A 17,936-nucleotide genomic window follows, 5' to 3' on the forward strand; every position below is an offset into this window, starting at 1 on the left:
CTTAATACTGAAAGATCTCCTCTCTAAAGCAGACCTATAATCTCTGGAGAGTTATTCTGCAATACCCACAAGCAGAATCCCTAAAATGAAAGAGAACAAAAATTCTAAAACTAAATACTGCATTCAGTAACTAAGTTAATCACTTGAAAGATCTTTAAATTGTAAGATTTTAAGCATGCCTCTTGAGAAACTGGTCTGCTTCCCTAAAAATTGAGAACTTGAAAGAACTATAGGAAAAGTTCACCAACTGGTTTTCAGAGTACTCACTTTGCTTCAGTTAGTGAAAATGAATTCAAGTTAATATGTTTCTAGTAAAGTATTAATAGGAAATCTTTATCTGCCCACTTCCATGATGTTTGTGAGAAACGTTCTCACCTGTCCAAACCCAAAGAATGAACTGAGAGACAAAGGTACAGAGAAAGCAAGGCTTTAATTTAATGACAATCGTGCAAGATCGGAGGAACAGGCACACCCAGAGCAGTTAAAATCAGTATTTTATCCCCTAGTTCCTCATTGGCTGAGTACCACGGGATGCACAATGTTCCTGAAGTTTGCTTACATTTTACTGTCTCCTGTTGGGTTATTTGAAGAAATATATTTTAGTTGTTTCCACCTCCCATGGTCCTCCTGTGGCAGGAAAGTTGTCTTGGAGGTGAATGCATTCTTAAGTTACTATTTTTGGGGTGGGGGTGGTGCTGGGGATTGAACCAAGGGCCTTAGTATATACAAGGTAAGCGCTCTATCAACTGAGCTACATCCCCAGCCCAAGTTACGCTTTCTTAACAGAGATTTTTTTCTCTGTTGGTCAGACCCCCCACCCCCACCCCGTCCTGTTTATCAAAGGGTTGTTCAGGGGAATAGAATTTGGATCTGCCACATCCATAGGCTATGGTGCTACTGTGGGAGATAACTACTTGTAACTTTCCATTCTGCTCTATTTCCTCTCCAGCTGCCTTTCTTACATCCCAATTTTGCATTTAAGGCTAAATACTGTATTCTGAAAATGGACCACTGGACTTTTTATTTCTTACATATTGCAGTTCAACAATTATTTAAAGAGCGTGGGCTGAAAAAGTACCAACACAGGTGCCTGCTGTTCTATCCAGCCCTCTTTGACCCAGATTCCTGTGGATTAGCTGTGACTAGGTCAGTGCAGGTATGATTCTCTGCTCCCCATTGCAAAAGAATGAGCAGAAATTCGAAATCCCACCTCTTGGCCCATGAATAAAGAAAAGAGAACCATAGCTCTAACTGCTCTCCTCAAAGCTAATCCTGCCCAACTGGATGGCTTGTCTTCCAGTATAAATTAGCTGAATTTGGGTCATCTGGAAATACCTCAGCCAAGGATCTTTATAGGGCCTGTGGCCGTAATTAATTTAGACCGAATGAGGATGAGAATGAGGCCAGTCTATGCTATGTAATGGAAGGGGATACCTGAGAAAGGCAGGGACTTCCAGTAGAGATGAATAGGGATGAATGCTTGGTAGGCCACCAACAATGTCTGCTGTACTACATCCACTTAGATGGTCAGATCCTTATCAAGCATGGTGTGTGTTTTTATTTAAAAAAATATTTTTAATTTTAGATGGAAACAATAACTTTATTTATTTTTTAATGTGATGCTGAGGATCCAACCCAATGCCTTACATGTGCTAGGCAAATACTCTACCACTAAGCCACAACCCCAGCCCTGTTTTTTTATCTTTAATCACAAGTCTTGAAAAAATTGTAAGAATTTGAGGGAGAAGCCAATAATAAACTTTTCTAATCATGGTCTATTTTCCCAAGGACAAACTGGAGGTTATTTTCCAAACACCAAAGACATCATATTAAACTTAAAGGCCTAGAGCTATACAGATGAGTTTCCCTACCTGATGTTATTCTCTCCCAAACCTGTTAATCCCACATAGACAAAACTAATTCAAGAAAAATTTTCTCTTGCTAAGATCTGCCCAGTCGTTAATTACACATTCACCTAACTATAGTGCCCCACAATCCTCTCACCAGGCCCACACAGGGATCAATTTAATGCTCAAATCTACTCTTATTTATAAATGTCAATTTTCCCCTTCATCTTTAAGGTTTGCTATAGTTTGAAATCTTAAATGTCTCCCATAGGTCCATATGTTAAAGATTTGATCTCCAGAGTGGTGCTTTTAAGGTGGAAACTTTAAGAGATGGGGTCCAATAGGAGGTCTTTAGGTCACCGGGGATATGGCTTTGACCCTGACCCTTTCTTCTTTCTCTGTTTTGCTCCAGGGCCATTATGTGAGCCGTTTTGCTCTACCACATGCTCTCATCATGATGTGCTGTCTTGCCCCAAAGCAACAGGCCAATCAATCATGGACTGAAATGTCCAAAACTAAGCCAAAATAAAACTTATCTCTTTATAAATTGATTATCTCAGACATTAGTTATAGTGATGGAAAGCAGATTGACACAAAGTTATTCATTACATTATTGTTTATAATAGCAAAAGATTGGAAATAGCTTACATACCATTAAAAAGGAATATGTTAACCAAACTATGGGCTCTTCACACTTTTGGAATACAATGCAACTGTGAAAAAAAAAGGAAGCTCCCTGTATATTGATATAGAACTATCTCTAGGATATATGTCTTTTTTAAAAAAATGGAACAATATATACTATCTTTTGTGTAGTGAGGAAAAAAGGAAATAAAATGTAAATATGTTTACTTCCACATGAATAACATAAATAAATATTGAAAAAAATACTAATGAAAGTGGCAATTAGTGATATTGAGGGATATAGGGAATTAAGTGGTAGGGATAGGAGCAGAAAGGAAATTTCTCAATATATATCATTTTTATATCATTTACTTATTGAACCATGTGAATATATTACCTGTCCAAAAGATGGTAAAACTCAAAACAAAAAGAAAAGAATCTTCCATATGTTTCTTTAACTTTTCAGTCAGCTCTATTTTGGCATAGGCGATTTAAAACCCTGCAGATTTTCTTCCTGCAAGAACTAGGTAAGGCAAGATGTATTTCGGATAAAGCCAAATATGGCCTGACAGATCTGGGTCAGGCCATTCAGCTGGAAGCTGCTGCTTTCACAAATGTTCAACAGCATATGGCTACTGACGATATATTGTTCTATCCCCAAATTTGCCTCTCAATGATTAATATTTCTCTCCTAAATTTCATGACTCGTATGTGTTAGTTATCTCATGGATTTTCACATATCTATATAAAATTTTAAAGATTTTAGAGAGTCTATTTTCTCATACACTAAAGCTGTTAGGCTTTGGGTATTGGTTTGGCACTAACAAATAAAAGATGGTGGAGGTAGAGCAGGCCAAGCTCGACTCATTCATTTAATATTTTGCATTAATTTAACAAATATTGTTTGAGAGTCTGTTATTGGCCAGGCACTATGCTAAGTGCTGGAATACAATGCAAGCAAGGTTGAGATCTATCCTCACTGAATTTGCATCCTCATGTGTAAGAAGCTCAAGAATAGGATGACATGAAAATACAGAGTCCCTAAATCTAATGTAGGAGAGATAGGGAAAGCTTTTCATAGAAGTGAATTTAAGCTAAAGTCTGTAGAACATGTAATAATTGTCCAAGGGAAGAAGAAAGTATGAGAGTACAATAGCTCAGAAGCCTTCACAGCACCTCCTGTAAGAAAACTGCGTAACAGTCATGCCATCCAAGCCTGCAAGAATGAGCAGTCACAACAGACTCAAGAGATTCTCTAGTCAGATTAATTCCATTACACTCACATCCATATTTACCTTAGTGCCTGTCAGAAGTCTGATCCTTCATAATCTGACTCAATCCTCCCTGCTCCATCTTTCTCAAACGCTTTACAGGTTTCTTGGGAAACCCAGATCTATGATCAGCAAACTAACTGAGGTGTTAGCCCTGTGAGTGAAAGGGTACATTGTCATCAGACTGTGTGGCTTCAATCCTGACATTTACAGGGTGACTTTAAGTAAGATATAACTGAGAAGAGAGGAACTCAGAAAGCAATAACTTTCAGTGACCTAGAGACATGAATAGGCATGAATTTCATGTTGGTGTAACCATAAAAAGGAAACACTATCTGAATGACTTTCGACTATGGTATTTTCCAATGTTATCCTTAATGGAATATATCACATTGACAAGCAGACCTAAAGAAATCTTAGAAATTTCATGCACTGGTCTTACTGTTATTTGTACTATTGTCATTGTATGAAAGCTGTAATATATATTTTGGCTAAAGCAAAGATAATTATGCTAATGTTGCTAGGGCCAAAATTTTAGAGTTTAAATGCAGGCATTTAAAAAGTTAAATAAAAATAATTTAATGTCAAATGCAAAATGGTAACCCATGACAATCTTTCTTTTAAAAAACATCTATTTCCTAGTTTTGTCAAATGAAAGGCCTAAAACCAAATACAATCCAATGCTATGAGCATTGCTAGAGCCCTCTTTGTGGTCTTCAATGAAGTGAAGAAGGGCTCCTTGGAGGAGAAACTGATTCCATGTCTGGAGTAGGAAAAAAATCAAGATGAACCCAACATATCTACTGTGTCAAAAAATGAACAGATTCAGGGCTGGGGATGTGGCTCAAGCGGTAGTGCGCTCGCCTGGCATGTGTGCGGCCCAGGTTCGATCCTCAGCACCACATACAAACAAAGATGTTGTGTCTGCCAAAAAACTAAAAAATAAATATTAAAATTCTCTCTCTCTCTCTAAAAAAAAAGAATAGATTCATAGTGGAATAGGGAGGCGGAGCATGGGAGGAATTGAGGAACTCTAGGTAGGGCAGATGGGTTGGAGAGGAAAGGAGGGGGCATGGGGTTATTAATGATGGTGGAATGTGATTATCATTATTATCCAAAGTACAGGTATGAATACACGAATTGGTGTGAATATACTTTGTACACAACCAGAGATATGAAAAATTGTGCTCTATATGTGTAATAAGAATTGTAATACATTCTGCTGTCATATATAAAAAGAAACAGAAGAAAACTGAACAATAATAAAAATAAAACAAATACAGAGCTCTTTACTCTGAAAATTGGCTATTAAAAGGAAGTGAGTATTTTTCCTATTTCTTGTAATTCAAGATAATTAATATTTGATGAGATATAGTTGCTTTAATAGAATTCAGATACTGAAAATAAAGGAATATGAAATTTTAAAAAGTCTTTACTTTGTAACTTCTAGTTAAACAATTTATTTAGGCCATGATTACCATTAATTGAAATCATTAGAAGAAAGGTTAATGAGAAATTGAGGAATTTTGCAAGGGAGGTATTAGAATGTCCTCTCTGAAAACACTGATCAACCTTAGCATCATTAAAAACAGTACTATGATGTGATGTAGCAGTGCTTTCCAGGAAATATTCCAAGAATATTGACCCTTCAGATACCTAAATCCTAGCAGCTAACTTCCTGTTACAAACACATGCAGGGGCATGGGAAAAGCAAAATGAAAGCACAAGAAAATGAACAGACAGATCTAGAATGTGGGTCATTCAATAGGACAACTGACCTGATTTCCAACAAATGACAGAATGGAAAAACAGGGGAAGAATGTTGTACTAGGTTAAAAAAAAAAAAAAAAAGAAGAAGAAGAAAGAAAGAAAGAACAACAGCAGCAGCAAAAAAAAAAACAAAAAACAAAAAACAAAAAACCAAAAAGAACCTTGAGACATAACAAAATGGAATGCATGGAAATGTTTGGATCCCAATTTAGTCACCTGTGAGACAACTGAATCTGGGCTGGATTTAATTAACATCAAGAAATTCGTAACAGTTTCTTAATTATAATCATGGCATTGTGGTTATAAAAATGACTTTTTTTATAGTTAAAGAAATACACTGATATGTAGGGATGAATGACATAAGGCCTAGGATTTACTTTAAAATATTTCTGCAAAAAAAGGCAGGGTGGTGCAACAGTGGCAAAATCTGGATAATTGATCAATCTGCCTGATGGGTTTACAGGGAGACATTATGCTATTCTCTTCACCTTTGTGTATGACTGAAAATCTTCAGTATTTAAAAAATAAGATTAAGAAAGGACTGGGGTGTATGAAGGAGAGAGGAGAAATGATTTTGAATTGGGAATGAAAAGTAACAGCATCACAGTCCAGTTCTGGCTCTGAGGTGCCCACCGTGGGAAGAGATGAAACAATATCCAAATATCTCATGTTCAAACTTCCTCTACACCTATATTCTCTTATCTCATCAAAGAGTGATTTTTAACTTCAGTGGCAATAACTGTAGAACTTAGATTGTTATGAGGTATACCAATAATCTGTCACTATTTTATTTGGCTATAATGCTGGTAATTTTAAAAGCAAATTAAACAAAGTCCAGATTAGTTTACATAACAGTATAACTCATTCACTTGCATTCAAAAATGCTTTTTTGAGAGGGGGATAAAGGAAGAAAATGCAGTGAGTATATTGGGAACTGCATATAATCTATGCAAATATATATAGTTGCTATAAATATAAATCCAGCAGTGTTCCAGACACTGTTAATCCCCTGATTCTTCGATTTCTGTCTGGTATAAGATTCCCTTATAGTCTTACCACCCCTTAGAAGTTATACTTCATGGGTAAACAGGCAAACAATATTAAAATAAGCATTCTGACTTCTGCAGTACTTCTGCTGCATCCCCTCAGGGAAAACCCCACCCCTGATTCAGCTGCATTCTTTGTCTCTGCTCCAATTCTATGACAGACAATCCAATAAATGTATGTATTGGTGTCAGATTACCATAAAGTCATGGAGGAGGTGATTGCTTGGTACTTATCTCTTTTTATCCCCTTTTAGTACATTTTCTTGTATTGCAGAAACTTAAAAGCTAACACAAGTGTTGGGGTATAGCTCAGTGGTAGAACAATTTCCTAGCATGCGAGAGGCCCTGGGTTTGATCCCCACCATTGCAAAAATTATATTTGCCAGCCTCCTCTGCAGCTATATTTGGAAGGTGCAAACGAGGCAAGGACCTTTCCCTCTCTTTTGGCTGTTATTGCTACCAAGCAAGAAAGTTTAGAGGTAAAATGATTGGGTTATGATAGTTTTGACTTCATCAATGCATTACTCCTCTGATAGGAATTAACTGGGTGGTAACTATAGGCAGGTGAAGTTTGGCTTGAGGAGATGAATCACTGGGGCCTGACTTTGGGGTGTAATTTTGTCCTTGGTGAAAAAATTCTCTCTGCTTCCTGATGCCATGTCCTGAACCGCTTTCCTCTACCACACTCTTTTACCTTGATGTCCTGTCTCTCCCCACACTTAGAGCAATGGAGTCAGCCATCTATGGACTGAGACTTCTGAGACTGAGCGCCAAGTAAACTTTTCCTTTTCTAAAATTGCCTTGTCAGATCTTTTGGTCACAGGACTGAAAAAGCTGACAAAAAACAATAACTATAATACACTAATAAAAACATAAACAGAGAAAGGGAAACATTCAAATGTGGTAAAAGAAAAATGTTTGTGGTTTCAGGAAAACTCATCAAACTCATTTCCTGTTATACAAAAAGCCCAGTTTAAGCCAAAGTGCCCAGAAGGTACCACTGTGTTTTTGTTTTTGTTTTTTTAATATTCCCAGCATCTCTTTTTTAAAAATATTTTTTATTTTTTAGCTTTAGGTGGATACAATATTTTTATTTTATTTTTATGCCTCAAGCAGGCTAGGCGAGCACACTGCTACTTGAGCCATATTCCCAGCCCCAGTACCACTATCTATACGGGCTGAAACAGTGAAATCTTGTAATAACGATTTTAAACAATCACAGGAGTTTTTTTTTTTTTTAAAGGCTTCATGTAAAATACAAATAGAAGCCTGTTTCTTAGCCTGATAAAAAATACCCATCTCGAATTAACAGTTAGTCACATGAGGTATTTCTGCTAAAATCAGGAACAAGACAGGATATTATCAACATTATTATTTAACATCAATCTGGAAGTGTTATTTTATTTTTGGTCAAGAGAATAAAATAGTATTAAAAATATAAATTATATATAATAAGGCCATAGTATTAAAAATGTAAATTATATATAATAAGGCATATTATTGTCAGAAATTTTTGAATAAATAAGTTGAAAGTAAAAACTATTAAGAGAGTTTAATGAGGGAGTCAGTTAAAAATTTGATGAAAAAGATAAATACCTTTCCTACGTAGCAACAACAACCATTTAAAAAATGGCAAGGAAGAAAAATAATCTATCCAGTAGCCAAATTTGCATAACATAACTGGAAAAAGAAATGACTAAATGTAATGCAATTTCCATGAAAATTCCAGCTTTATTTTTTGAACTTGAAACATCTTCCAAAATAATGTGGAGGATTAAATATTCAAGTACAGTTAAAAAAAAACTCTGAGAAAGTAAAAGTAATACAGAGTCTTGCTGGAAGCATTAAAATATAAAGCTATTGGAACAATTTCAATTCCAGAATTGTTGGACTGATCAATGAAATTAAAAAGACCAGAAATAGATCCAACTATATGTAAGAATTCTGTTTGTGAAATATATATTGGGAAATTGATGAAGCAAGTAGGAATTATAAATTTTCTTGTGGCAGATAACTTTTTGAAAAGCTATACTTTTATCTCATATTTTATAACTGATACATTTCATTTAGATATTAATAAAATAACTACCATGATAAAACTTCTACTAAAAGTATAATATAAATAATTGAAGAAGTGCTAAAATATGGATAAATATTAGTATTATTTAGGGTAATAAAGCCTTTATGAAGCTATGAAGAAAATTTTGATAGTGACTATTTAAAAATATAGCCTATTGGGCTGGGGCTGTAGCTCAGTGGCAAAGCGCTTGCCTAGCATGTGTAAGGCACTGGATTTGATCCTCAGCACCACCTAAAAATTAACAAAATAAAGGCATTCTGTTTGTCTACAACTACAAAAATAAAAAAATTCATCTTTATAAAAAATACAGCCTATTGTAAAAGCAAGCAATTTATTATGCCACCTCCAGTCAATAGTAAACTGGACAAAAATTTTGCAACATATAATAATCAATGGGATGGTTACCTTTTAATAAAAAGAGTTCATGTAAGTCAAAAAGGAAAAGCCAAAATATGTTCTTTGAAAAACATTTTCCTCACTTAAAAAAGAAAAAGTGGGCAAGATCTGACATGCAATGGCATTTTAGAAGGCTACCGAGCATGTGAAAAACATACAATTTTTCCATAATAAAAGAAACACAAATTCACACAAAATTATACCATTTCTATGTTTAGGGAAATTGACAAACATTAAAAAAAGAATAAATCCACTGTCACTGAGTGGATAGGGAACTAAATACTTTCCTACATCATTGGTGAAAGATACCTTTTTGGTAGGTAATAAGGATCCATGTATAAAAATTGTGCCCAGAAATTCTGCTTCTAAGACTTTATCCAGGAGAGTTATAGGAAAAGTAAACTAATATGCTTGCACAAAATTTTAGTATGGTTATAATGGTTAAAAATGTAATACAACCTATATGATATGAATAATTGAATGAAAGTTGAAAACTCCATGAAATGGAATTCTAGATAGACAATTAAAATACACACCTAGATCTATATTTATTTGTATGGAAGATGTCTACAATATGTTCATACCAAAATAGTAGAGTTCAAAGAAATAAAACAAGGTGCATCTGTATATGGAAAAACTGAGTGGATACTAAAATTTTAAGAATGGTTATTTTGGGGTAGATTGTGAGTAGCAAATTTCTAATTATTTATTCATTTCTGGATTATCCAAATTTCTTTCTCTTTTTTATTTGGACTGCCAGGAAGCTCAATTTATTTTGAGCCCAAATAGAGTAATTATGTGAGGTCTGTGTCCATTCTATTCTAATACTAATTTTTCCTTCTTTTCTAAATCGTTATCTTACTATTTCATCTATATTTTATTGGCTTTTTAAAACACATGAATTGCTTTGTTTCACCTATATTCTAATGCATTTATAAATTGCTTTGAATCTTAAATCTTTTATGAAGCTTGAGAAAAAAGATAAACACCATCATGGAGGATAATCTAGAACATGGTGTATTACACAAAACTACTTGATAGACCCAGCCTGATTCCTCTTAAAATCAGGAGCCAACTCACCACAAAGACATGAAAAGCTAATTTCAGCTTTACTATAAATTACTGCAAATTCTGAACTTGCTTGGAATGCCTGCCCTTGCCTTGAACTCACCCATGCCTGGCTGTCTCTGTGCAGATAGCAGCCCTCTCTGAAACTTTAGTGAAAATCTTGGCCTTCCCTGGCCAGATAAGACCCTCTCTGAGGCTCTAATGACCTTCATAAATTCTGATGGTGGGACCAGCAAAAATATAAACTAGCCTTTGGGTTATGCTCCTCAGAGTTTTGTTATCTGTAACCCCCACTTTGTGTAACTTTCTGGGCTATAAAGCTGGGCTATAAGAAAGCTGGGCTGCTATCTTGTTCCTGTGGTTTTTGTTGGGAGAAGCATCCGGCTGGTGGAAATAATAAGCTTGCTTTAATTTGATTTTAATTGGAGTCAGTGGTCTTTTCTTACTGGTCTAACACTACTAACATGTCCTTTTCAAATAACTAATGTTTAAAAATGCTAAATAAATAGGGAGACTTGTTCAAGTTTGAGAAATGAAACAAAACAAAACAAACCTCTAACTAAATGCAGTAAATGACTCCTGATTAGATCCTGGCTCAAAATAAAATATCTACTATACAAAATTAGAAATTCTAAGAACCACTGAGGATATCTGAATACAGCCCATGGAAGAGATATTAGTAAATGATTGTTAATTTTCTCAGAATTTGATTAAATAACATTATGTTTATGAAGGAGAATGTTCTTATTTTTAAAGACGCATACTGACGTATTTTGGGGTGTGGTGTCTTCTTTGCAATTTAGGGGTATTACAGAGGAAAAGTATATGTGTGTATATGTGTGTGTAAATGTATGCATTTATTGCTTATAAACATTTATATGTAAATAAATCAAATATGACAATACGTTAAGCGTTAAATTGCTGAGTCTGGCTATTGGGAAGTACTGATGAATTCGGAGGGACAGATCTGGGGTTTATCGCTTTTACCGCTGTTATGACATCATCAGAAAGCTAGAATTACTGCCACCCCAAAGCACCACAAACTCTCGCGATACTACAGCCTGTAGGAGCGCGAAATGCGGTAGGAGGGGTGGAGAGAAAGACTAACTTCCGGCCTGGCCGTTGTCTGGGTGGCGCGGTCGAGTCATCGCTGGGCCTCACCGCTTGTTTCTTCCATCCCAGCCCCCCCGCCCCGGTGCGGGGGTCGATCCGCCGAGCGCGGCGGGAGGCGACGCGGACCTTTCCTATCATTTTGTCTTGGCCAGCGACCCGTCTACCCGCGCTGGGGCCTGGGGTCCTTGGGGCCCGCGAGGCCCGGTCTGAGGGGCCTGGGCCTACGCTGGCCCGCCGCGGGGCCCCATGAGGCATAGCCTGACCAAGCTGTTGGCAGCCTCGGGCAGCGATTCCCCGTCCCGCAGTGAGAGCCCGGTGCCGGCCGCGACCTGTTCTCTGCCCCCGGACCTGACCCGGGCGGCAGCAAGCGAGGAGGAGACGGCGGCGGCCGGATCGCCCGGCCGCAAGCAACCGCACCGCGACGAGGGCGAGTTGGAGGCCGGGAGGGGGAGCCGCGACGGCGTGGCCGTGCGCGCGCCCTCGCCCGAGGAGATGGAGGAAGAGGCTATTGCCAGCGTCCCTGGGGAAGAAACGGAGGACATGGACTTTCTGTCTGGGCTGGAACTGGCGGATCTGCTGGACCCCAGGCAGCCGGACTGGCACCTGGAACCCGGGCTTAGCTCGCCTGGGCCTCTCTCCTCATCTGGCGGAGGCTCCGATAGTGGCGGCCTGTGGAGAGGGGACGATGACGACGAGGCTGCGGCCGCTGAGATGCAGCGCTTTTCTGATCTGCTCCAGAGGCTGTTAAACGGTATCGGAGGCTGCAGCAGCGGCAGTGACAGTGGCAGCGGGGAAAAGAGGCGGAGAAAGTCTCCTGGAGGAGGAGGCGGTGGCGGCAGTGGCAACGACAACAACCAGGCGGCGACCAAGAGTCCCCGGAAGGCGGCGGCGGCCGCTGCCCGTCTTAATCGGCTGAAGAAGAAAGAATATGTGATGGGCCTGGAGAGTCGAGTCCGGGGTCTGGCAGCCGAGAACCAGGAGCTGCGGGCCGAGAATCGGGAGCTGGGCAAACGCGTCCAAGCACTGCAAGAGGAGAGTCGCTACCTACGGGCAGTCCTAGCCAACGAGACTGGACTGGCTCGCTTGCTGAGCCGACTGAGCGGCGTGGGACTGCGGCTGACCACCTCGCTCTTCAGAGACTCGCCCGCCGGTGACCATGACTACGCTTTGCCGGTGGGAAAGCAGCAGCAAGACCTGCTGGAAGAGGACGACTCCGCGGGAGGAGTGTGTCTTCATGTGGACAAGGATAAGGTGTCGGTGGAGTTCTGCTCGGCGTGCGCTCGGAAGGCGTCGTCTTCTCTTAAAATGTAGGGTCAAGTAATCTGCTCTTTATCCGCGTTTACCCCTTTCAACTCCCTTACACCATGTAAAACACCTTAGTGGGACATCTTCACTGGACACATTACAGAGGAGGAAAAAAAGTAATAATGAATCCTTTAAGTGTTTAGCTAAAAGCATGAATGTGACACTGTAACCAACTCCTAATGATAACCTGTGACTATTAAATCTCTCTGACAGTTTCTTTTTTAGGTGATTTCCTTCCTGCCAGGCTCCGTTGTAGGGGTTACAGAACAGTCGTTCCCGCCTCACAACCTGGTAAGGATCCATCTCTTCACGTAACGCTCATGCTCTGCTGCTTAGTCTACTTTAATGGGCAACATCTCAATTTGTGTGTGTGTGTGGTTTTTTTTTTTTTTTTTTTTTTCCTTGTTTGGAAGGTGGGAGGGGAATCTAATTTGGGCCCTGTCCACCCTGGAAACAGACTTGTGCTGGTCAATGTATTTAAGATGCTTCTTCTGGTTGAAATAGCTGTTAATGTGTCCCCTTGTTCAGACTTGCGTGTACCTAGCTCTTCTGTCCCCAGTGTGGACATGGCCTTGGATGACATCGGTTCCAACTGTACACTGAAACCTGCTTATAGAGATACAGTTTGGAGACAGTGAAACAGGTGAAGTTGAATGGAAGTTCCGAGTTGTACAAGGTGCAAACTGGAATTCCAAATTTAGAGCAACTTTTCAGAGGTTGACAATAAATATTTGAGGCATGCACAAATGTGATAGCTTTTTTTTTTTTTTTTTTTTTTTTTGCTGGAGATGACAGAAATCTCTTAAATATTCAAGATTGCCTTTTAGTTTTCACTAGAAGATATAAAAATACAATCTATTCAGATACAGATTTTAATCTCTCACCATTAGAGAAGTTGGAAATTAACATACTTCTGTGTTTTAACTAATTGGATGAAGAATAAGAATGGTTAATGAAATGGTTTTTTTTGAGGACCAGCACAGTGATTATCCTATCACTGTGTATGAACAAATTGTTGAACGCCTTTATTTTTGTTGTATTAAAATTTTAGGTTAAATTTTTGTATGTATGATTAGATATTGAAGATTGTGAAATGTGAATGAAAAAGTGTAAAGTGAGGCTTCACAAAGAATCTCTCTATTTGAAAAGTATTAACTGTATTTAAAAATACTTTTTAAAATTGAGTGGTTCTGGCCACTTAATGATATGATTGATGCTATTTTTCCAAAGAAGGAACATATTCTTCCCTTTAAGTACTCTTAACTATTGATGTCCTTCAGTGTAAGAGGCAATAAATTCTTTGTGAAACGTCACTGTTTGATAAAGTATATACGTATTTAGCATCCTTGTTTTTCTTTGTGCTAAAGTGGATACAGCTGTTGGGGCAGAAGAGACGGGACCAGCTGCTGGCCACATTTCCTGCTTTATTTTAAAAGGTAGTATAAGAAATGAGGAAAAAGAGGTAACATCAGGGCTTCTGCTGTCTTTTATTTTTGAAATGTTCATAATTAAAAAATATTTTCCAGCAGTCCAAAGATGTAAGTTATCTTACACGTTTTATTTTGTTGTTATTTGGTTATGGAAATGGACTCTTTGTTCTTGCACAACTGTAAATGTTTTTTGCTAGATAATACAGTTTGAGACCTATATTGGTCTCGGTTTCCAGTGCATCACAGCATATTTTGTAAAATCATCTACTGCACTTCAGCATGAATGGGTAGTAGCCAAACTCACAACCTGGAATAATGAACCTGCTTATATAAGGGCAGGAACAAGCCCCTCACAATGCAGCTGCATGGATTTTTAGTGCCTACTGAATTTTTATATATATATATATAAGTATATATATATATGTATACACACACACACATAAACCAAAAGTAATTGGAAAAGATTATTTGAAATGACTAATTTGTGCTATCTTTATGAAATATGTTAAATGTAGCTTTTTGAAAGAGAAGCCTTGAATTGAAATTTAACTAATACTTGAACATTTTTGTATATATTTCTTTGTATATAATTTTGTGCAGTACCAATGACAAAAATACGGTGTCATAATAAAACCAGGTTTGTTGATCTTTCAGTCATGGGCTCAAAGAATTTATTCATCTCTAACATGACCTTGGAAAATAATGAATGAAAATAGGAAAAAAAATGATTGTTGTTAATGCCGACTCTGGGTCTTAATCAAAAGGTTCTGGAAGCAGTAAGTTCGTTTTTCTAAAAATTACACCATTCCCTTGGAATATTTTCTTCCTAACATCCGTGCTTTTACTGCATTATTTGAAGTTGGGGGCTGGGGAGAAACAGTAATCAAAGCTTTCTGAATTGGGATGTTTTGAAATTCCAAGTATAGAATTTTAGAATGTCATTTTATAAATGGCAATTTGGGGAATTACTTAAGAACTTTTGAAAATGGAAAGATTAGTATTATTTTTAAAGCTGCTTTGTTAGGTTTCTTGTGTTTTATTAACTGTCTTTTCTCAGTTTCCATTTCATTATTTCTTTTCTAGTTTTGGTGACTTAGTGATTTTTGTCATTTTTTTACATCAACTCATGGTCTTGTTTTTACATGGTAATTGCATGTATTTAGGACCTATCTAACAGGGCTTTAAATAAATTTGGTCATATTTATGTGTAAGCACATTTTACTGTAAATGTTTGGGTTTCTGAATTTACAACAGATGTTTATTTCAGTATGTAGTAAACAGTATCTTAAAGTGTCCGATTCACTACTTGTTAATTAAAAAAGTTATGATTAATATGAAACTGTTGTCTTATACTATTTTTAGAAAATTGTGTTCTGAACGATTAGTATTTGGATAAAGGAGATTTCTGGAATATAAAATGATTGTTTGACATTTTCAGGTTTGGTTATGTTTACTTTAAATGGTTAGAAACAATTTAGTATTTGGGGAACTTTTGTCCTTTTTTTCCTTAATTGTGCCTCTATGGTAAAATGATAACAGACTAGACCAAAGATGTAACTTTTGAATATGGTGGCAGAAATTCATACATTAATTGAACTAACACATCATATTGATCTATTTCTATCATATTGACTTACTGTTTTCTGCACTTCCTTGACCAGACTTAACTAAAATGTAATCACACCTCTGATATATCCAAAGAAGTGTTCAAAATATTTTAAATATTTGTGCATTTTATAATCACTAAATTAATCTCTCTCTCTTCTCTTTAAACAGCATAGCAGTATCTGCAAAAACGAATCTTTTCCTACAACCTGTTAACTGACTGGACTGATGGTAACAAAGTAATTGTGGGAGCCATGTCGGTCAAAAATTTGGCATCTGCTGAAAAAAATGAATGCCATTTTCAAGTTCCCAAATTACTTCTATACTGATTTCACTTTCCAGAAATGGAGATATGAAAAGATTCTCTGGAATGCTTGAAAGACTTAATAGAAATACATAAGACTAAGTTAATTTTGGAACAAAATTATATTTTTCTTTCATGGGAGTGATACTCAGTTCTTTGCATACTTTTTAAACATTGTAACCATTGGAGAAGAGAATTATAGTATTTGATCAAGAAATATATTAGATTCTTTAATAATCAAGAGCACATTCTATGGAATTACATATAGTGGACTAGAATTACATAAACAGGCCATCAGTGATTACAAAGCATATAAAGAGTTTGTATTTATTTCCTGGAACATAAGAGCTAATTTGGAGGACAGATAAGACATCTTGCTGAGTAGAATATAAAAGTTAATGTAAAGTTCTTAACTATAAAGGGTAGTTTTGTTGATGCATTGATTTGCCTGTAAATTTTGAAAAAATTATGACAAAATGTATGGGTAGTTATTTGCAATCTAGGGTAAGACTAGGATGTGTGGATTCTGAGATCGTGGATTCTTGAGCTTTTTCTGAGTACTTGATACTGTTTTTTTTTTAATATTGAGGTTTCTCATGAGTTTCTACTGTTTTGTATTAAAATCTGTAGTGTTATATAAGGGCTTTAGTATTCTGGATAATGGGAGTGGCTTCTTCGTGGCATATGGTTGTTTTACAATATTTTTCTGGTTTGTTGTAAGTATGAAAAAAACTCAAAAACTCTGGATTGTTTTATCTCATTTTTGTTGGGTTAATACATTTTCTCACCTGGTTTGGACTGTCATTTTAATGACTCACTTGGGAATTGTGTAGATGATAGAAAAGGGAAAGGGTAGGAGTTAGGCTGTATTTCACAATAGCTTTGAAATTGGCTTTTGTGTGTTATTATTCAAAATGTATTCGGTCTACCTAGTTTCTTATAATCTAAATGAATTTAGTTTCCTGTAAAGCCAAGCAGTAAAAATCATTCCCACTGACTTATACTTAAGTGGCTAATGCTCCTAAAGGACAGGTGATTCTACAAGTAAAGATTTAGGTGCCAGTAATTTTTGGTGAGCATTAATTCCTGTTACTTTGATAGAACACAAATCGGATAATTCATCAATAATGAGTGATTATCTTTTTAATGTAGTTATAGTTTTTAGTTCAGCATTTTGATGGTATAAATTAAGGATCTCACCAAATTAATCTGATGACTCTTCAAAGTTTAATAGATATTAATATACTTAGAAGTATTTATTCCCCCTCTCCATTTGCTATCAGTAGAGTTTTGAGACCCTTCTAAAGGTTTATATTTTTTTCCTGAGCTTTTTTTCATTTAGTTACCTTCTAAGCCAGGGGTTCAGAGGGGAAGGTCTTCCATTAGAAACTTGAGAATGCTGTTTGGTCAGCACAGTATTTTTCATATTTGAAGCCGAATACTTTTATGTGTACTCTGAATATTCGGCCACTTCTTCTTGTTTATAAAGTACTAATTTTTTGTTGACCTAAAATTATTAATTTTTCTCAATTTTCACAACATTTAAAAGTCTAGTCACTAATTATTTGGGACATTGTATAATTCTGCTATTATAACAATTTGAATTTTATTGATAGCCCAGCTTTCCTTAGAATGTGCTTTCAAATTCTCTTTCATGTATTCCCACAAGATCAATTTCTTAAACCACTCTTGACTCTTCAGTGTTTACAAAATGTTTAGTATGACCCTTTAAAGCTGTTTACCTACACAAAGTGAATTGTAAAAGATTTTAAATAGTCTGTCTACCCTGACTAGACTGAGATATGAAGAACTGCTTTCCTGAGGGAAGCAGTGTTCTTTAAAGATCAGGCAGCTCACAGCAGGTTTCACATGTCATGTATCTGCCTTCTGAACAAAAATTCTGGCAGATCTGTAGCAACAGACAAAATATTGCTTTTATTGCCTATGTTGCACATTTCTTCTAACTGGAAAGATGATTTGAGAAATATGTAGTAGAGGACAGATGTTAGAAATCCTTTTTGACTACGGAAACCATTATTAAATATTGTACTCTTTTACAGATGGTTTACCAGGGAGT

The 17,936-nt window shown here is 36.7% G+C and overlaps 1 protein-coding gene across 6 annotated transcripts; it reads left to right on the plus strand.

Annotated features, from left to right (window-relative positions):
* Positions 1 to 11,223: 11,223 nt before the first annotated feature.
* Positions 11,224 to 16,651, plus strand: Crebzf (CREB/ATF bZIP transcription factor). 6 transcript variants are annotated; one of them, XR_013090393.2, is made up of 3 exons: positions 11,224 to 12,522; positions 12,734 to 14,726; positions 15,727 to 16,651. XR_013090393.2 is itself a non-coding variant. In XM_076846569.2 (1 exon), the coding sequence occupies exon 1, from the start codon at positions 11,462 to 11,464 to the stop codon at positions 12,524 to 12,526; it is 1,065 nt and encodes a 354-aa protein (XP_076702684.1). In that variant the 5' UTR covers positions 11,224 to 11,461; the 3' UTR covers positions 12,527 to 16,651. The 6 variants fall into 6 exon arrangements, 1 of the variants encoding a protein (XP_076702684.1); XR_013090396.1 differs by having other exon boundaries at positions 12,734 to 13,956; XR_013090395.2 differs by having other exon boundaries at positions 12,734 to 13,163; positions 13,888 to 16,651.
* The last annotated feature ends 1,285 nt before the right edge of the window (positions 16,652 to 17,936 follow it).

The sequence above is a fragment of the Callospermophilus lateralis genome, chromosome 2 (assembly GCF_048772815.1).
Source record: "Callospermophilus lateralis isolate mCalLat2 chromosome 2, mCalLat2.hap1, whole genome shotgun sequence".
In the NCBI taxonomy this organism is placed as follows: Eukaryota; Metazoa; Chordata; class Mammalia; order Rodentia; family Sciuridae; genus Callospermophilus; species Callospermophilus lateralis.